Source organism: Haliaeetus leucocephalus, unplaced genomic scaffold (assembly GCF_000737465.1).
Source record: "Haliaeetus leucocephalus isolate CR32 unplaced genomic scaffold, Haliaeetus_leucocephalus-4.0 Scaffold840, whole genome shotgun sequence".
Classification (NCBI taxonomy): Eukaryota; Metazoa; Chordata; class Aves; order Accipitriformes; family Accipitridae; genus Haliaeetus; species Haliaeetus leucocephalus.
The window spans coordinates 4487726-4509099 of NW_010973276.1; the positions used below are offsets into that span (position 1 = coordinate 4487726).

The window sequence follows — 21374 nt, forward strand, 5'->3', positions numbered from 1 at the left end:
GGAGCCCCTGCTCTGACATGGCTGGCCACGCATGGGTAGGGGGCAAGCCGCCTGCCTGAGGCCACCAGGCAAGAAGGCACCGAAACACGGCCTCGGGAAGGGACACGGGAGGGCAGGAGAGCGGGTCCCTGCCGCGCGAGCAGAGCATGCAGAGCTGTAATTTCGGAGCCATCACCTCCCCTGGACAGAACCGGCAGCTTGTCGTGCCAGGGAGAGGCTTGCCGAGGCACCCGCAGCCGGGCACCCCTTCCCACCCACGCACACCGGCCCCAGTGCTCACGGCTCAGTGCCGGCAACGCCAACGGGACTGGGCCCACAGAGCAGCTCCGCACACGGGCCTGGCTCCCCGCAAGCAAGAGCCGGGCACCCGGGCCCTGCCTGAGGCCATATGGCGCGGTGGCCCGGCCATGCCGTGACGCCACAGCTCCTCCACCATCCTGAAAAGCAAAAGCATTTTGTCGGCTGCTGCTTCTCCTTTTTGGCCCAGGAGCGGGATGAGCGCATCCCCGCAGGCAGCAAATCCAGGCTCTGCCGAAACGTGGTGCTGCAAGGGCTTTTCCACGCCGTGTCCCCCCGGGTGATGTCCTCGTGGCACACCCACCCAGCTGCCCACAGAGGTCCAGCACCACGCTCCTCCCTGGTATTGATGGGACCAGCCTGGCAACCGTAACATTAAAATATCATTTGCAACACAAATGAACCCTACCACCACCACCCCCGAACCGCTCCTCCCTCCTTCCACCACCGTCTTGCTGGAGGAAGATGCCCATGGACAGGCAAAGTCCACACCGAGAAGATGCCTGGCCACGGTCCCCGACGGCTGCAGTGGTGACAGGAGCGATGGCGCCCAGCCTCACGTGAAAGCAGCTGGGCGACCAGAGGGGGTTTTAAGGTTTCGCTCTGAGTGAAACAAATGCCTTCTAGGCCCCAAATCAGGAAGCGAAAGCAGATGTCGCTCTGCAAAATAATCAATGGCAAACCCCAGGTTGCCTCCCACCCCTGACATGGCTTTCCATAACAGGCGGCTCGGCACCGGCACGCTCGGCAGCACGCTTGGCACTGCAGCAGAGACGGGGGAATCCAGATTTCAAAGAAATAAACTCATCTCTTGCCATCGCCACCCCATGACCGCAGGGAAGTCCAAGGCTGTAGGATTTCCCAGATGTGCTCTGCTTTTATCTCACTTGCTCTCAGCCACCAAAAAAAAAAAAATGGGGAGAGATAAAAAAAAAAAACCAAAGTGATGGAAACGCCTGATTTCAGGTCAGGAGGCAGCTGGGTTACCCAAGCCAGGTGGGTCAGTCGTGCTGCGGACCCTGAGCACCGGCAGCTCTACGGCCCATCACTGGTGCCAGGCACCCACAGCAAGCCCCGGCCGGCGTCACACTGATTCTGGCACATCGGTTTGGTCCACGTGTCCCAGACCTGGCAATAACCCAAGCGCAGCAACACGTCCTGTGATCCCCGTGGCCTTTTGGAGGCACCTCAGCAATAAAGTGGGGCAGACAAAGCACCTCAAACCCTACAGCTGATGCAGATTAATGCTCCCCTCTGCACATAATAATAAAGTAATTCCCATTTGCATGCCTGGAGCCAGAGGCTTTCCTGCCCAGCACGGATGCACAGGAGATGCTTGGGTTTCGGCAGGAGCTAAAGGAAATGGCTGTAAGATGAAAGCAAGGAATGAGAACAAAAATAAAAATGCCCTAAAAGCCAAGGGGGATCTCACACTGCAGGTGAGGAGCTATAGGTAATGGCAACAAATCGCGACAGCTTGGAAAAATCACAGCTGCTGCGTTTTTACCCCTCCTGAAGTGATGCTATCAGTCCCCTGAGAATGAGAGCTCCCACCCTGCCAGCAAATCTGCTACATCCTCCTGCTTTCAGAGCATCGCATTTGGGAAGAGGCTAAAAATACCCCGCAAAATTTATCAGCCTCAGCGCCGGGAGGCAGCCGGTGCCCTGTGCTGCGTGCCAGCCCATGGCACGGCTGGGGGACAGCCCAGCACAAGGGCTCGGTCTGGTGAGAAACTTCAAGGCTTTGAAAGGCTTTTCATTTCCCGTGGGAATGAGCTGGCGCTGGATCCCACATAGCCACCACCCCAGCAGAGCTCCCTGGCACGGCTGCCGGGCTGTTTCGTAGCCGGCGGGGCAGCTCTTTTTCTTCCTTTTCCTCCGCTCTTTGGGACAACTGGATGAAAGCTTTATCCAGAATTCCTCTTTTAAGGAACTAGTATTTGCCTATGGAAAAAGCAACATCAACATCATACTGCTGATTCCCCCAGCAGCTCACACCCTGGCAGCGGTGCAGGCGGTACCAAAGCTCCCCGCTCACACAACTCAAGCCCTCCAGAGCACAGCTTTGTTATGGACCGTCTGAGCACTTTTGACTTGCATCTGCTTTCTTCAAGTCCCTTCCCACCATGGAGCAAAGAGATCTTTCCTGCCATGCAAGCTTCAAACCCCACTACAGCAGGGCCGGTCTGCAGCATCCCTGTCTAGCGCTTTTTGGTCCAGCCACAATACGTGTTCCCTGCAATCTTTTGCCATCCTTCAAAAGCCAAGATTACAGGCACATTATATCACTGTGCATTCCACAGATCTTCACAGCTCAGTCACCAGGAGAAGCTCCTGGTCAGGCACTTTAGGAGCAGAAGTATCTATTCCTTCTTCAAGCATCCTCTGAGCAGCCTCAAGCAAGCATGTCCATTCCTGAGCAACCCTCTGCGCTGGCTTTTAGCATCGGTGCTTCCTCTGCTCCCCTTCCCAGCTGGGCTCACCAGCCCATCAGCCTCTCAAATCACACAAGAAAGTGATGGCGAGCCAAATCGGACTTGACATGCGTATCTAAAAATGGATGAATAGTAACGCCACCGTAGCAGCTGAAGGCAGTTTGTAGGCTGCGCCAAACCCGAGCCCTCCCACAGCCCACGCTCCCGCAGCTCCAGGGAATGGAGCAGCTCTTCGGAGGGGAGGGAAAGAGCGAAGGTGACAGGAGGAACCAGTCCAATTCCTATGCAAGCCCCATGGTTTTCTTTCCCCGGCTGATGGAAATAAACCTCTTATAGCCAGAACAGCTCCCTTTACCCTTCTCTCTCTGCAGCATCACCTCTCTGATGGCAATTAAATGTCTTCTGCTATGCTGACCTCGGTGGAGGCAGGAGGAAGCCCTGCAGATCCTCTGGTGGGGCTCTCAGGGCTGAACCCTGCAGGGACCAAGCTCTGACCCTGTTCCAGCCAGCCCTGGGCAGCGACAATACCCCAGAAAGTAAAAGAGCTGGAAAGAAACGCTGGCACATAGATGGGCTTTGCTAAAAATAGGGTCTGCTACAAAATAGGCAGAAAAATAGCTAAGCGTACCCATTTTGCAAACAGAATCAGCAAATGTATTCACTTTGCAAATTCAGCAACCGTATGTTGCCTGTTTTGTAGAATAGGCAAAATGCTTCCCTAAACTGAAAAATCCCCTCTCAAGGACACTGAATAAACCGGCTGGCAGAAATTCACCTATTTTGCATGACAGGCAACTTTACTGCAAGCCGTATTTTAGGAACGATGTTCTTGCAGCCTAGGTAAAACCTTTTCCCCCAGCTCCTCAATATTTACAATAGAGCGACTCACTCTACATTTAGCGCAGTAACCAGCCGTTTCCACCAGAAAGCAGCTCCTGGGCAGTTCCCTTCTGGTTCCAATAAAACCACATGAATCTTTGCAATCCCTGTTTTGAGGAAGGGAATATTGATCCGCTTCCCGCAACTGCAGAAGTGCTCAGCTGTGGCAGGCGAGGTGTCCTGAGCAGCACTGGCTGCCACACTGCATTGTGCTGAAGGTGAAAGCCCTGTAGCCCCTTGCTAAAAACGTGGCATAAGTTTTATCATGGAAAAGACTAAACAAACATGTATTCGGACGCAAACGGGAGACACAACCATCCCTCTGAAGTACAAGATCTGTGGCTTTTGGAAGATTGCTACAAACCGGGGGGGGTGGGTGGAATGAAGCACAGGAAAGAAAAGGAGCATGCCTTTATTCACCATAAATCAGAAAATAATTTGATCTCTGGCTCAGAAATGTCTGTATTGAAAGCTGCTTTTAAAGGCAGAACCTTCAAACCACTTCCCAGGACTGATTATTTTGCTTTTTTCCAACAACTCCTCCCAGCCAGAGCACTTCTGTCCAAAACCAGCACCAAAGATGCTCAGAAAACCTGCACCATTTGCAACTTCAGCCGCTAATGCCAGCACCTGAGCCTGCCCCAGAACAGAGACACCAAGTCAGGAACCAGGATTTACTCTTCCACGTAAAATGCAAACCCCTGCATCATGGGCTGAATCATCCTTCACTGAAAGACGCCACAAAATCCACCTTTCAGGTGGGGGCCAGGCTGTTGGTTGCTTCTGGCATTTCCCCTTTTGTGCTGCTTTCGCCTCCCAGCTCCTGCTGGCGACTACTGCAGGCAACTGTCAGTGCCAAAACTGTATAAATTCAGTAAATCCCACTTGAACTTTCTCCTCTATTTACTAGGGACTTGCAACAAATGCCTTTGAAGTCTCACAATAAACCCCACTTTCCACCTTACCTAACCAAGAACCATCTCCTTGAAGGACACTGCAGGCAAAGCTGCCTAGAAATGAACTGGCCAGGGCTTGATTTTTGTTTTGTACCACAAATTCCTAGAACATCACTCTGTGGTCCGCTGGAAGAAGTCAGATCAGTCTTCAGACCATTTATCGGAAGCAGAGTCAGCTTGTTTCACACCTCTCTTGGGGTTCAATTAGTCACAAAACAGACATTTATGCTGTGAATAGGCTCTCTAAGATCAATGAAGGGCTCCACTGTGATTAAGCCAACCCCGAGTGTTTGTTCTGCAGGGGGTACTTGTGGAGGGAGGTGCTGCCTGCAGCAGAATCAGGGACCTCTCCTTTACATCCAAGTTTTTTTAAGCATAAGAGATGCCACAGCAATGCAACAGGCAAAGTACTGAGCACCAGCACCTCTCTGCTGGAAAACATCCTTTTCTTTCTCGCATAATAAATTATGCTGCTTTATACATATAAAATAAAGTATAAGGGAATCACTTACCCACTGTTTGCGAGCATGATTTCTCCTCTTAAAGTACAAAATTAACTTTTTCCGCATTGCCTGGTTTCTGTGAAGAAAAAAAAAAAAAAAAAAGATGAGATCTGATTAACGAGGCGGCTAAAATCCAATGCCTGGCTCTCCCCACTCCCAAAGGAGTTCGCAGCACAGTTTCCACCTTAACTCGGAATTGCATCAACTTCAGAGCAGCAAATGTGGTTATCTGGGGATCTCACACCAGCTTAGAGAAAGACCAGCAAACCCTCTGACACAAGGAACTTCACCCACATCTGTTGGTAAAACCAGGACTAAGGTTGAGCACTAAATTCATAAGCCCCCAATTCTTCAAACTTTTATCGTGTGCTCAGCACTGAACACGGGCAGACGTTCACCTCTGCATTTACCAGTGGGCCAGGCTGTTTCTTGATTATTTTTACATTTTGATCTGCAAAAATCCAATGGGGTCCCAAGAGTTGGGGGGCTCAGGCCGAGCTCTGCGTGGTGGGAGGTGGCTCCCCCCAGCACCCCTGGGGGTGCAGAGGCCACCCTGAGCCGCCCCAGTCCCCAGGGCCAGCAGCGAGGGAACTGTCAGTGCACACACACGCTTGCAAGGGGTTATTCACCCCCGGGGTTCCGAGGCGCTGATAAGGAGGCAGGATTGCAGCAGGGCTTGCAGCACATATCTCCTAACCTCTTGCTTTCTTGGAGCCGTGCCTAACAAAGCTGCAAACAAACCAGCCAGGAAAGTTCAGCCGCTTGCAGAATTGGGACCTCAAGAGAGAAACTAGCCACTGCAACCACAACCAACCCGGCGTCTGCCCAGACACCCCCCTGGTTTTTTCTTCTTCTTTCTACTTTCTAAAGACAGCATGAAATAATTGCTCAAAGAGAAGCAGCGCCAAAGCAGCAAGGAGCTGGAAAGGCTGCACGAGCTCCCAGAGTCTGCACGAACCCAAGAGCTGAGCTCCTCCAGTTGTTCCTGTTACTAATATTCACAGCAATAAAATCTCTAGGTAAAAGGTAGAGACCAGGGGCAAAGGAGTTTCCTTAAGTCTTTTATCCCGATTAAAGGCAGAGCTGCAGTGTGTAATTACTGATCAGGAGCTTAACAGTCTTATGTAGGCATGTTCTGCAGGATTTAGCAGAATGAAAAGGCACCGTCGCCGCTTCCTCATTCCCCTCCCTGCCTCGTCCCCTGACTAGTGGGGACGGAAGAAAAAAAAAAAAAAAAAAAAAAAAAAAACCAACCATAAATCCCTAAAGCTAATCAGCAACAAAAGACACTGTTTGGGAAGGGGCAGAGGATCCCGCTCGCTTAGTGGGAGGATTTGGGCAGTCCTGGCTTAATTTAGGGATGGAGAGCATCCCAGAAAGTATCCACATTTTTCACTACTCAAACTCCCTTTTCGCTACATCACTAAAACCGTGCATGGGCGCATATGTGAGCCCGCAGCATGCGCCGTCCTGTGGACCCCAGGTCCCTCCAGCCCACCGCCAAGGCTGCACCTCTGCTCCGGCGGTGTGCCGGGGGACCCCAGCCCGCCTGCGCGAGGGGACGTGGAGTAGGGCCTGGGGGCACCACTGCAACGCTGGCACCCAGTCATTAGTGGGTTTATTTAGGACAGCAGTTCCTTGGGTGTGGGGTCTCTAACCACCACTACCTCCAAGATGAAGCATGGCTGCCAGAGGAAAGGTAACAGGATTTGGGACAGGGATCATTTCTTCTCCAGCACCCCACAGCCACACTCAGCTTTGTGGCCTCTTTAGTTTCCCAAGGAAGAAACACATCAGGCTTGATTCTTGGTCCTAATAGTACCATTCATATTTTGTAACCTTCTGTTCTCCCCTTTTAATTAGTTACCAGAGGTATGGGATACACGCGGAGTCCCCGAACACTGCCTGAGCTGCACTACATCTTCATTCCCTTTGACTTTGCCTTGAACACTTTGGTGCAAAAATAGACCTTGATTTCCGAGGCAGCGCTAGCAAGTGGCACTTGTAACTCCTCCTACAAACGGAAAACACCAGCCACCAGCTGGGAACAGACTCCAGTATCCCCAGCTCGAGCCCCTGGCAGGTAGAGGCACACAGCCCCAAATCCCCACGCGCTCCCACTTCCAGGCAGCACCAGCTTCGGCAGAAGGCACAGCCGAGAGACAGGGCTGAAGGTTCCTGCAGAGCAGACGCTTGGATTCAGAAATTCTGAGCAAGAGCTTGAATATCAAGCCACGTTCTTTGATTCTGTTTCAGAAATCAAAGTGGCATTGATCACTGGCGGGGGGGAATGGGACGGGGGGAGAAATCTAATAAATCCATGCACGAGGCACCTTCTGCTTTGCTCTTTTTTGACGGCATGTTTACAAAGGACCCGCTGTTGTTCTGGGCTGCACTACGAAGACCAGAGGCCACCTTATTAGATATATTAAGAAACACTGCTGCCAAAGGCTTCTCCCTGCTGGATCACACAACGCCACTGTCTTTTGTTTCTGTCTCTGGTGCATCCACTGCAGAGCCTCAAAGAGGGCTGCAGGCTACTGGCTGAGCTAAACCTCACCGCTCACCTCAATGCAAACAACATTCACTTGCCTTTAAAAATCAGGGAAACTGAGGCATGGGGCTGCAGTGATGTCTGCCTGCTTGTGCAGGGAGGGAGGCACGAGAAATGAGTGGGGCTGTGCTGTGCCGAATGCTCCGGAGCATCCATCTCCGGGCGCACAGGTGAGGTGGGTCCAGCAGCGTCCAAGCACCCATTTGCCAGCCCTGCACACCAGGCGCTCCTCTGCCCACCCACAGGCTCTCCTCCCGCCCGAGCCCTGGATCCTCTCAGGCTCTCGCATCCCTTTGCATCGCACACAGTGAGCTTTCGTCACCGGCTCCAGCGCCATGTGGTACTGCAGCGGGCAGCCATTCCTCCTGCAGAGACCCCGTCGGACGGATTCCCTTCCAAGGCTTCAGCTCTGCACAAACAAGCTCCGACGGGAGACTGTGCCCAAAACCCACATTCTCCTTGTTTGTTTGTTTATTCCAATTCTGATGGAAACTCTTACACTGGGAAACCACTGGGGTGATGCTAATGACGATCACTTGTGGGATCACCCCCAGCAAAGGGTCATGGACTGTCCCTGGGGGCCAGCTCAGCTAAATCAACCCCTGCCCTCCCCCCCACCAGCCTGGGTGACATCCAGCAACAACATGGGGCTTTGAACATGCTGCTGCTGGATCTGCCGCACAAGTTATCAGGACACAGGAGAGTACATGAAGAAAATTAGCAGCTCTTATGCAGCTGATGGGTTGCCTTGAGTTTTGCATCACGGCTGACCTTGAAAGTGCTAATACAGGCAAAGACTTAATGGCTCTGCAGCTGCAAAAATCAGGAATGCCTTGAAAGCCAGTGTATGTTTACCACCACGAAGGCTGAAGTAATCAAAGAGTGAAAGGATTAAAAACAACAACAAAACCCCTCATGCCCTCAATGTTTTTGCCACTTTATCTTTTTTTTTTTTTGCATAAGGTCAACCTTTCAAAGGTTAATACAATCTTGGTAAATATAAATAGGCTTCACAGTTTATCTTGCTACATGTACTGCTGTTACTTAGAAACCATTTGCAGAGAGGTTAATTCGGGCCACATGTCTCCAAAGCACACGCTGTGCTCCCTCGGCAAATCAAAGAGCCAAGCTCAACTGCTGCGGCGCAGGCGGCGAAGGTAAGGGCTGTCTGCTGGGACTCCTGCACAGAAATAACCAGCGTGGAGCAGCACGTGGGAAAGGTCGCTCCTGCAACGCGCCAACCCTCCTTCATCACCCTTGTCGGCAGCCTGAATCCTTGCAGCTCCCTGCCTGCAGTTTGCTGGGGCACAAGAAAAGCGTCGCAGATGGAGACCTGAACCACACAGCCGCCTCCTCTACGGGGTGAAGAAATCAGGCAGTTAACAGGCAGAAGGAATGGAGGCTCCTTAGATAAAGCAACAGTGACTCTTGTGGACAGTTTTAAGTATTGCTGGGCTGGCACATCCCACACCGTGCCGGGTCGGAAGGACACGCGAGTTCCCTGCCCTGTCCTTGGCCGTGCCCCACGCAGCTGCTAAGGCTGGGCAGGGGCAGGCTGGGATGGACCCAGCGAGACACGGAGCCTGGCCAGCTTCTGGCGAGCTGGTGGTCGGGGCCTGCCAGATGGCACATCCACATCCTTGTGGTCAACAATTCATCTAATCTCCGCTGGAGCCCATCACGCATTTCTGCCCTCCCCGCGGCCGTGAGCTCCACAGCTCTCTGGTATGCTTATGGGGAAAGACCTTCCTTCTGGTGGGCTCTCAGCTTCACCTACCGTCCCCCAGCACCGGCTGCAATGATGTGGTCAATATGCGTTTCCCACTCGCCTACTTCAGCGCAGCCCCAGTCTAACGGTTCCCTCTGAAGGCAGCTCTTCTCCAAGGTGAGGACACCATGTCCAGTTACGTTCTCCGTGCCAAAAGCTATTCCAGCCCTTTGGTCACCAGAGGAGCTTTCCCTGCACCTTCTTTGCTCCTCTGCAGGGATGGGGGAGACCGGCCAGGGCAGGTCATGCAGCCACCACAGCCTTCTCCAGAGAGACACTGACCTTGTGAGCTTCTGCAGACCCCAGGCACAGAGTCACTTCCAGACAGTCCCCAAAATGGGGGCTCTTGGCCACGCTCGGGGAGATGCAGCCTTGCAGCTGGGAGCTCAGAGCTTCTGCTCTTCTCAACTGCTCTGCAAATGCCTTGAGGATTTCTGTCCTTGCTGCCGGTGAACTAACCCAGTGATGATCTCCTTCTATCATCCCTGGGGGCAAAGGTAAGCCGAACCTGCCACCGAGGCTGTGGGCGATTCGGGGGTTTTCCCACATCAGAGGTCCATTTGTTTGCGGTCCAGGGTGGCAGATTCTCTCAGGAGCAACAGATCCCCCGCTTTAGGGGCTAGGTATCAACTGGATGAGTGCAGCAAGAGCCCCAGTACCCCAGGTACCAGCCTGAAATGGGGCACGACCCGGGTGGGGAGCCTGGGGCAGCCCCGCCAGTCCCCAGCACTTTCGCCACAAGCACCCGCAGGCAGGAGGAGGAAACAGAGATCAAACAAGGTAAACCAGACTCAAAACTTGATGTTTGATTGTCATCTGCCACCAGCACAGGAAGCAGGATTCAAATACTACCAATAATTTTGCATGTGATTCTGCAAGAGCTTTTTGTCCTTGCATAACTCATCCTCATCCCACAGTCCCACTGACCTACCTGGTGAGCCCCACACCTGAGTGAGGTTCTCAGAGCCAGCCTCCAAACCACTGAGTGAAATACATCTCCCACTCTGAGCAAAGCAAAGGAAGCCCTGTGGGAGCAGTCGCTTCCACCTCAACTGGTTTGGCGCAAGGTTGCTTTTGTATTCTGGTGTTCACAATGGAGCCAGTGAAGGAGAGAACCCATAACTCTGACTTTTGAGTTACTTGGCTTAGGTCCACATGAATGACTCGGCTACAATCCTTCCGGAGGCTGCGATCTTAAAAGGATGTGCACGCACACATGCGTGTCGGTGCTGGTGTGTACACACATGTGGACACTGCCAAAGCCCTGGGATAAGGCTCTCAAGGATACAAAGAGCCAATGCACTGCAGCACACCTGGCCGAGCCTGCCCGCAGAGACCTTCAGCCAGTGCAAGATGAGATGAAAGGAAGTTTGCTATTTGATCAAAACTAATCAGGGGTATTTAATTACACAGGAACGTCTTTCATCAAACAGCCAGTGCAAACAAAGTAGGGATCAAGCCTGCAAAGAGCGATGGGAAGGAGGCAGCGAGCAGCTGGCAAAGCCATTGTACAACGAGATTGATCATGCAGGCAAGGGTTGGAAACAGAGGAGCCTCCTGGCAGCTCCAGCCAAACAAAGCACTGCCAGCGAGACTGGAGATCTGCAAACCACGGGACCCGAGGAGCACAGCAAGAACGCTCCAAGGTGAAACCAGCCAAGAGACAACAGAGAGCGTACAGAAACGGTTGCGTCCCCCCAGGTACACTGGCTCCTGTGTATTGCTAGTGCCAGGATCCCAAGCCGCAGCTCAGGGTAGTCACCAATTCCCTACCCCTCTAGCTGCAAGACGCCCTGCAGAGAGGACAGGGAGCAAGGTCATCCTGTTCACGGGTCATTGCACTCATTCATTTCCTTGCTCTGAAAGGGCCAGAGCACACAGCTCCAGCTGGTAATACACTGTAACCTATTAACCCCAAGGCAGGGCACGTTCCTGGAAAGCCAGCTGTTCAGAGCAGTTTCCTTGCAATATCCAGAAACACTTTCTGGGGAAGAAAAGCAAAGCAGATCTTCAATTAATTTAACCCAGAGCCCTTGAGCATTGGGATGGACTAAACCCCCAGCACCATTAGTGCCTCTTAGAACAGAGTGGCAGAGGTCCCTAACTCTGGATGTACATTCAGGCAGGCTGTGTTTGTGCCCAGAAACACTCAAGAGAAAGAAGCCATCCAGAGGTCTCCCAGCTTCTTGAATCATGTCCTCTGCAAGTCCAAAACGCATTCAGCTCTGGAGGTCCAAAGTCGTCGCTATAATTCACGAAAAAGTTTGCGCTGTTAATTCACCTGGTGGTTCACACACTGAGGCCAGCGAGACGCTTGTGCTCCAAGGAGGTAATGCCTTGGCAAACACGGGCGCCTTGTCATCAGAGCCTGCCCTGGCCAGACCCCCAGCACAGCCTGTCCAGGTCCCTGTGGTGCCACCTCCTTGCGAAGACGTTCCCACTGAAATGCTCAAGTGACTCCCTTGGGCAGCAATAACATCCACAACCACAGTTCTTAACACCAGATGGGAAATTCACGTCCACGCCCTTTAGCATCTATGAGCTTAGGCCCAAAATGGGACAAGTGCAAGTGCAGAAGCACTTCTGGCCATCAGTCAGGCACCTGCCCTACACCTCTGCCTTCCCTTGAAGCCCAAGATGACATTGCAAGCTGAAGCGTTGCAAGATAGTCCACCCCAAACCAGTATTTGGCTTTTCACTGGCAAGAGAAAGAAGCAGAAGGTTGCAGCGTGTGTCTCCATCATTTAGTAATTCATGACAAGGTAATACTTCTGCCCTAGTGCATGCCAACAAAGAATAAAAGAGATGAGAAACCTTGAATGGGATGAGCGGGGAGCTGCTAGGTGAATTTCTAATGAGGAAAAAAAAAAAAAATCTACAAGCACTAATAAAAAGACCTGAAAGAGAATGCATTAGTAATGACAGGGTTTGGAAGAGCATTTGTGTTACATGTCAGGCTTTGATTATGAATTTAGAGGCAATCCAGTGCTACTAAAACCCCTAAACAGCCAGTAATGAAAAGATGACTTAAATTTTCAAAAGTGACAAGTGATTTGGAAAGCCGTAGTTGTTAAGATTTTCAGAAGAAAGCAGTTCTGCTCCTTGCTCTTTTAGGAGAAGGTGGAGGGGTGGGAGGCATTTCAAAAAGAAAAAGATATTCAGAAGCCCCTAAACCTCTCTGAAAATCCTGACTTCAGATTTTGATTCTGCAGAGGCAAAACCCCCCCCCCCCCCCCCCGAAAAGCTATCAGCTGCAGACAGCAACCCAGATGTGCAAATATTAACAGTACACACAGCTTTGCTGCTGCTGGATTTGGACGTGCAAGAAACCCAGAATCACACAAAGCTCTTGATCTGTTTTAACTGTACACTCAGACCCTGGTTCTCCGACACCTCTCCAAGCATCTCAGGGGGACGCAACCTAGTTTCAACCCCAACATTGCTGAATTTCAGTGTAAAAGCAAGGAGAAGCTCTTGAAGGGAAGGTTTAAAGCAAACCCTGTGAACAACACCTTGCACGTACTTACCCTCGGCTTTTCAGTTTTCCTTTTGTGTGCTTTTTCAAGGCTCAGAAGCTCATATTTTGCTTTCAAACACAAATCCCACAGACTATGACTTCAAGATGACTGCTTCGGGAAAGGAGGGAGGAGAGTCCTACCAGGCTGTTTTTCATGGCTCACCGAGCAGGAATCTCCTGCCGTAGAGATGAAGGCTCCCTCAGAGAATATCTCTCCAGGTAGACAGCAGGTAATTGATCCTGCTCATGTGAACAACATCTTGTCATTTTTCAAACACTTGGAGGAAAGAAGGTTAATATCTTTGGTGCCAGGAGTCTGGAAAACATGCAAAATTACTATCACGGCAGCGTAGGAAGAGCCGCTCTCATCCTTGTACATCCAAGCTGGCAAAACGCTGAAGGAAGAGACCTAGACCAAATGCACTGGTGCTTAACTGGTGCACAAGTAAGCGTCCTCTGCGTTTGTTGCTGTATTTCAGCAAAATCTAAATAAAGGGGTCTTTGCAACCTCCTCAACTGATGCAGAATCATTCAAGTAGCCTCCAGTTGTGTTCAGAGCTGCAACACATCTTGAAGGAACCTGTCAGTCCACTGCAAAGCCAAAAAATTCACACCTTGAAAAACAGCAAGGACCAACCTAGCTATAGGGGAAAAACTCAGATAAGGGCACTAAACGCCATCTCCCTCTCTCCTTTCTTGATGAGAGAGTGGCAGAGCCTTTCGCTCCAACAAAGCAGGTATTTCAAACAGAAAGGACACAGTCCCATCAAAGGTAGGTCAAGTCTTTGGCACAAACCACTCAGCGGTGCCTTGGATCATGCGGCAGATGTAGCATACAAAATTAACCATGTTTGCTCAAAGCCTGCACTCGCAGGTGAACCAAAGGGACCCAAGCAGACGGGTAACAGCACAGCGAGGCAGCTAAATAGGACTTAAAAGCTTTTGAAGCTGCAAACACTGGAATGAACTGGGGCATGAAATTAATTTTAACTGTACTGAATAGGAGACAGGCCATAAAACTCCATGAAAATAAGAGACCGGTAACATTTTAGTAAGAGTAGAAATTCTCCCCGTAACTCCCCAGTCAGCTCTATTAGCATAAGTGACTCATGCCAACTGAAAAGCAAAGCAAACAAGCAGGAAGAATTGAACTAGTGTTGCAAGGCGGAGAGTATCGCTGTAGAGAAATCGAGGAATCCTGGCTTTCTGATATTCAAATGCCTTCCCACTGACACTTGCAAACATTCAACTGAGAAAAAAAAATCCACCCTAGGAAATGTTTAAAAAGAAGAAAAAAAGGTATTTGTGAATAGTAACAGCCTGGCCATCCTCCTGTGCCCAGGTATGACGCTCCAAACCAGCTTCATGCGGGAGCAGTTTCTATTTAACACAACAGAGCCAGCATGCAATGAGGTTTTGTGGACAGAATCACAACCTCGATGATTTTCCAGCAACGTGCCAAAAGACTTTTTCAGCATGGCTAAATCTGTGTAGGGGGAAGTTGTTCAGAAGAATCTGCATCTAATTACACCTTGGCAAAATATAACCTGTGGTGTCCTGGCAGTTGTCCTTCTGGTGCTCTAACGCATCTGGCTGACGTCTCCCAGCACCCTGATGATTTACTCGATCTCTTACCAAAAAAGCCACCTCCAGGCTACGGAGCGGAAGCTGCTCTTCTAGAGCAGAAGGCACAAACATATTAAGAACGAGAAAGAACAAAAAATATCTTCAAATGCAGCCTGCAGAGAAGTTGTAGGTGGGATTTGAACATCCAAGCATGATTTGGTCAAAACGGAGAAGTTTAATACCTTTTCCTCTTGTTCAAAGGACCCCAAATTATCTGCTTGGAAGAATCACTGAAATCTGGATTTTTTTTATCTGCCTCCCAACCATCCAAATGTCCTTTAATGTGCAGCAGGGACCCAAGAGATGGGAGAACAGGACACACCAATTTCTCTGCATGTCCATCAACAAGTAGCAAAGTGCAGTTCAGACCCCAGGACCTCTGAGACAGACCCACGGTCAAAAGCAGCAAACATCTGGAGCCCAGATCGCTCAAGGGCCTTTTGCTGACCTAGATCCGTAAATGCGTTTGGCTGGCATCAATAACCAGCTGAAGGCAGCTAATTGCGAGGTTTCTGGAAGGAGGAGATGGAGGCTTTTCATTAAAATGTGTGGTTTCCTTCCCATATTTTTGCAGCATTAATCACAGTGAACATTAACCCCAAGCCTGCCCGCTCCAACCTCTCCTTGGTCTATCACCACCACCACTACAACTGCATGGGAGGATTGCCTGCTGCCCGGTATTGGGATAACCCTATGGATGCCTACAAGGGAAAGGATGGAGAAGAGCGCCTGCTCTGATGGCATGGGAAATTGGTTTGACGGGGCTTCACATCTCATTACCAGTTTTGCTCCTGACCTGCGCAGTCAGTTCCCTCTCATTTGTGCCTGTCTTTCAGGCGGCAACCAAGGACAGGAAATCATTTAAATCACAGGAAAAATGTGATCACAAACCCACAAATATTGGCAGGGGAATGGAGAGTGGGTGAAGCACGTGGATCTGCTTTCAACTCATTCTTTCAAGGACAAAACTACTGATCAGCTCGAAATCGCCACCTTCAACGCAGGCAGCGTGTCCGCCGAAGACAACAGCCAGAGGGCTGAAATGACAGGAGACCCAGGCCAAAACACATGTGTGTCAAAACCCTGGGCGGTCTTTGCCCAAGACTTGCCGCAATGTCTGCCAAGCTCGAATGACAGGGGGTAAATGCCTTGCCAACACAAGGCACAAAGGAATCGTCTGGAAGCAGAAAGCTATCAGGATATCTCAGCTGCAGGAAAAGCCATCATTTCCCACTGACTTCTCCATCTGCTTGCCCTCCCCACCCACACCCAGGAGGTGATGCTCCCCTGCCCCAGAGGTGCACGGCACAGCAGCACCTTGGGTTTACGCACAGCACCCAGGCCAACGTCAAGTACCCGAACGCAACCCTCGCGTGTGTGGTGCTAGCGCCCAGCGCTGGCAGCGAGGCCGCTCGGGGACCTGCTGAGCGCTGTGGGAACCAAAGGGCTCGGGGTGACTCTGGGGTTTGCATGTTTTACAGTGAGTGCGTTGCCTGGATGACACAGGAAGCCTTGGGTGGAGCAGGAACCGAGGGAGGCCGGGCAGCGAGCGGCTGGGTCACGTCACCAAACCCTCCTCCTCCCTGCAGCCCGTGGGGACGGAGAGCACCTAAACATCGCCAGCGCCTACCACGCTCCCCCCTGCAGCAGAGCAGAACAGCAGAGGTACGTTAACGCTTTCCCTGTAATTCCCCTAGCATCAATTAACATACCGCTGAAAAGCAAAAGATTATTAACTTTTGTTAATAGATTATTAAAGATGATTATCGCCAGCTGACCGAGCCCATACCAAAATAGACGCGCTGCAGGCAGCTCAGAGCAATCATCAGTTCATTCAAGGCAGATGAAAGTTTCAGATCTGGTTTGACTATTTAAGTTTCCAACAATAATCACAATTATCGCTATTCTCATTATCTGTTATATTTCTTCTGTGTTCAGGAAGTCACTGTGGTTATTAAGTGCAGGTTGATGATTAAATCGTGTATTGAGGTGATAAGTCAAATTAGATGATTGCTAAGTCTCGGTAAGTATCTTTGAAATAACCAGTTGTTATTAGACATTCAAGAGGTGCTTCATGAAAATCTAATTGTAATTGCAACTTTTCATTTTACCTCATCTTTCCCGCATGCAAACACACATGGGCTGGCAGCTGATTTCATACTTCAGTATGCGTGAAACACAGAAGAAAGCACCCAAGGCGAGTGCTCTCTGGGAAAACGCCAAGAGACCGTCCAGGACCCGCATCTACCCTCCCAATAAAATCAAAACAGCACCTTCAGCATCCCTCTGAATCTATGGCTCCCCACTGCTCGGCTCCTGGAGCTGCTCCTAGAGCTGGTTTGTGCTTCAGCACCCAGAGCAGCGAAACACCAGCTCTAAAAGGATGCTTGCAATTCCTTGGCAGCTTTAATCAGGGTCTGGGAGGGAGCTAGCATCCCTCCCGCTCCAGCCTAATGCCCAACCTGACATTTAAAATAGCCTTTATTGCCACATACTTACATTTTAATGTTTTCATGGTATTGCCTGGTGTCTGAAGGCTGGTTGTATAATGGCTGAAATAAATAAGAAAAATGAAGGCATAAATGGTACGGTCTGACATTTAGAAACTTAAGCCCGTCAGAAGCGCTGCCGCCTCGGTGCAGGTTCCCATCTCCCTGAGCTGTGCCAGCCCAGGCGCCCGTCCCCGCACCCCCCAGTCCGCCCGTCTCCCCCAGCCCCACTCCCCAGCCGTACTGGAGACTGCCGGCTCCCGGCGGCGCCGCTCGAGTCACGGTGCATCCCGGCTCAGCCCGTGGGAGGGCAGGCAGCGCTCGAGCGAGCTGGCTCAGAACAAGCAATTTGCGACGTAATCCACATAAACACGGCACGGCGGAGTACGTGGTTGTTATTCACTGATTGAAAAACGCAGTGCGCTTTGGAACATATGACACGGGGGAGGCGAGGGGAAAGGGGGGCTTGGGGAGCGGGAAGAGACAGTCTGTGTGCTGCAAATTGTTATGTCTACGCGGCAAAAGCCTGCCCGAGCTCTCCCAGGGAACCAAGCGCAGGCAACTGCAGGCAGGACAAGTCTTGGCCCCACGGTTTCCAGCAACACCAGGGGCAGGTTGGCCCCCGGGCACATCGCTGCAGTCCCCCAACACCCATGTGTAGGGCGATGCTCTTGTCCATCCCTCAGGAGGGGCACTGGGCTCCGGCAGGACAAGTGTTTTGCTCAGGGTTGCCCTCTGGAGAGCACAGTGACCATGGCTGTCTTCAGCACCAGATGGGAGCACCCACCATGGAGCTGCTCTGCTCCCTGCACCCTCAGTGGAGACGTGTCGGGGCCCTCCATGGCGAGTCGGGAGAGCTGGATCCACCCCTGGCCACCTTCAGCCAGTCACTGCCCTCATTACCTCTCCCTTCCCATCCGCAGGGTGATATACCCTCGGGGAACCTGCCACAATACAGGGTCCCACCTCTAGCAGGGAGAGGTGCCACAGAGACCACGCTTGATCCCACCCATTGTGATTAACAGCTCACACCGTGCTCCAGGACCTGCCACCAGTTGTGTCCGTGTAAGAAGGCTGACAGGGTGCTCAGGATTAAGCCCTTCAATGCTCTTCTGGTCATTGGCGAAGTTGGTGTGAACATGGCCAAGACTGTGCTAATCAAAAGCTTGCCATGGCCCAACCATCATCTGCAACTGGGCGCCTAACGAGCACAGCTCCTGTCCAACCACAGAAACATCACCCAAGTTTTCAAGCAGTTCACCCGCAAACTTTCACCGAATCAGCTGTGAGCAATCTAAAATCTATGGCCAAACACAGGCAGGGGGATGCGTGATGGCCGGGTGCTGGTTGAAGGCAGCATCCTGGCCATGGCTACGTACAAACCAGCTCACCTTCCTGCTGTGGGTCATATGGCTGAGGCTACACTCTGGGTCCTCTCAGTCTCATCTCAGATTAAACACAGGAAAAGGAGCAAAACATCTGCTGAACATCTGCTCAACCAGGTGAGCAGCACTGGAGAGGACAGGACCTGCAAACACAGGTGGGTCCCTTTCTCCTCCAGTTTAAAGAAGGTGTTATTCTCACCTCCTCCACAGTATCTCCCCACCACAGGCGCTTGGCAAAGCAGCCTGTTTTTCCACACAGCCAGCCTGTCTCTACTGCTCTGTAAAAAACAGATACTGCCTCACCTCTCCCCTGCCACACACCGGGACAGCCACATTGATCTGCACAGAAAGGAGACTGGGTGTAGCTCTCCCTACTCTCTGCAGCCCATCACTGCTACACCTTGGCATCAGTAGGTCATCAGCTTCTTTTTCTGGCTGCCCTTGGACACGTACCTCTTCGCTGGGAAAGCACACATAACCCCCATGTGGAAGAGGCATGCAGAGGAGCCCAGGCAGACAGACATGGCAAGATGAACCGCCACGTCCCAGGAGGACTGTGGGGCTGCCGGCAGCGTTTGGGCATCTGTTACCCTGCAAGGGGATGGCAGGCTGCAAGTCTGCCAGGAGACACCTGCAAGGAGACACCCAGCCACCTCAAGCTGACAGAGCCAGGGCAGATCAGAGGGACAAGCAGGTCCCCCAGAAGATGACATGTTCTCAGTGGTGTCCCTTCCCCAGGGGTATTTCTATTATGAATCCTCTTAGATCTGCTGGTCTGACTCCAGGCTCAGAGCTGGCTGTGCACTTCACGCTTGGAAAGCTCAGAGGAACACAGACATCCGTCTCATCACGTAGCTCGAGAGAGGCAGGTCTGCACCATGGAGAGAAGAAATCAAGCCGTGGCTCTGGAGCATCACGTCCACAGTCACCCTGGAAAGGCTTGACTGGAGGAACTGCTGGAACTGCTGGGCGGCCTTGACCAGCGACTGCGTCTTGGAAGAGGACTGCAGGAACTGGAAATACGGATAAATAAAAGTGCCTCTCTTCCCACTGTGCTCATAAAAATCAAAGCAAAGAAGCTGGCCTGTGGTGAGCCACAGAGACCTTCTTCCTGGGAGAAGGCGGTGGAGTAAACGTTTTGGTTTGCACCTGGGTTAGGAGATGCTCATGTGCACATGGACATCACGGATGCCCTGATGCCACTCAGCTCACCAAAGGCTGCTGATTCTTTCCTGCTACTACTTATATATGATATAAACAGCCATTTAAATTCTTAGTTAGCAAACCTAAGTGTTAACAGGCAAGCACTGGACCACATCACTTTAAAAGAAACACCCAAACATTCAGAAATAAGAAACTCTGGGACCCAAAACCAAGATCCACATGACACCAGCATCTCAAAGAGATTTCTGTCTGCACAACAGCCTCAGCACTGTAACTCATTCATGCAGTGGAGCAAGCCCAGGAGACAAGTTCTGCCTATCCCATAGAGACCATAACCTCACAGACTAAAGTTACAGAAACTTTATTCTCAACAGGGCAGGGACTGAGAAACAGCATCTTCCCTCAGAGCCGTCCACAACCTGCACAGCATTACAACTTTCTCAATGAGTAAGCAAAAGTAAAGCTGACAGGTCAGATGGATAAGGTGACATGTTCAAAACATTCACAGTGTTTCTCCAGGGTAAGGGACATGTAATGCATTTCTCTAGGGGATGACATTTAAGAAAAACATAATTGCAATGTAAAGCTATTACTGGAAAAACCTTGGATTTACTGAAAGCTTTTTAAAAATAAAACAGAATGAAAGGTCTCGATTGCTTTCTGGCCACTGCAGCATTCAGACTACACATCTCAATGACATTTCTCCCTGGGGAAAACATGGGGTCATTTTTAAAATGGTACCGCTATGTTGCGGGGATTAAATGAGCAGAGTCCTGGTTTACCGAGTCACAACCTCCTCCTGACCTAGAGGGGAGCACTGGCTTCCTGGGATCTCAACTGGATCCCTGCTTCCTGGGGATCCCTTGGCAGGCGGTGATTTCCACTGCAGGTACAGTGAGACGAGCCCCAGCCAAGCAGAGGGCAGCAGCCGTGGCCGCGTGGCACACCGGCGTGTTCTGCGTCAGCTGGGGCTGACATGAAGGCCAGGGAAAAGGTGCAGGGCCACCCAAAACCCCAGCAGATAGGATGGAGAGGCACCAGCAAGGAGTAATGGGCAAAGGGATTTGGGGACAATTCTGCATGTTTAAAACCCCAGGAGAACAAAAACGATGATCTTCCAAAGAGGATGAGACATGAATGACACCTCTAAGACAAAAAATGCAGGGCCAATGCAATGACCAATGTAAGGTCAAAGCAGTGAGAAGCCAGGAACCAGCAACAAACACTTGCTGCTTCCTTGAGATGTACAACCCAAGGATTCCAGTTTCAGTGAAGAGCTTGTAAACCCAAAAGCTCTGAGGGAGCTGTTTAAAAGACTGAAGTCAGGAATTAAAGAGTTTCCTACCAGTGCTGGGCCATCTCCCAGCAGCTTCCAACTCGATGGGAAACACATGACAGACCCAAAACTTCTGGGTAAATCGCTATTTATGCTATACTGGATCACTCTCAAAACCCCTCCTTCCAGCTAACGCTACAGGCAGCCTCAACCAGCCCATTGACGTGCTCAGGCGGTAAGATTTCTTTCTTCGCTCGCACACAAACCCCTCGGAGCAACCTGCCGCCAGCAGGACAGAAGGCAGAGCCCCCACCATGGCCCCTCCGCCTGCGAACGCCAGCACAAGCTGGGGACGCAGCCTCCAGCTCTGTTCTACCAGCAGCACCCAAGACCTCGTACCGCCTCACCCTGCTCGTGGTCGCCGTCTGACAACGCTGCGGTAACCTCCGGCCTCTCTCTGCCATGACTAACCCATTGCCACCGTGACCTCCTGCCTCGCACCATCAGCCCCTGGCAAGCTGCCCC

The 21374-nt window shown here is 51.4% G+C and overlaps 1 protein-coding gene across 1 annotated transcript in view; it reads right to left on the reverse strand.

The window, feature by feature from the left end:
• NCOR2 (nuclear receptor corepressor 2) overlaps nt 1-21374 on the reverse strand; it is a 179768-nt gene that overhangs the window by 89536 nt on the left and 68858 nt on the right. Inside the window, exons 7-8 of the mRNA XM_010582247.1 lie at nt 17035-17087; nt 5080-5146 (exon numbers count right to left, since the gene is read on the reverse strand). Of these exons, the coding sequence (XP_010580549.1) occupies nt 5080-5146; nt 17035-17087 (120 nt within the window). The remainder of the gene's footprint in view (nt 1-5079; nt 5147-17034; nt 17088-21374) is intronic.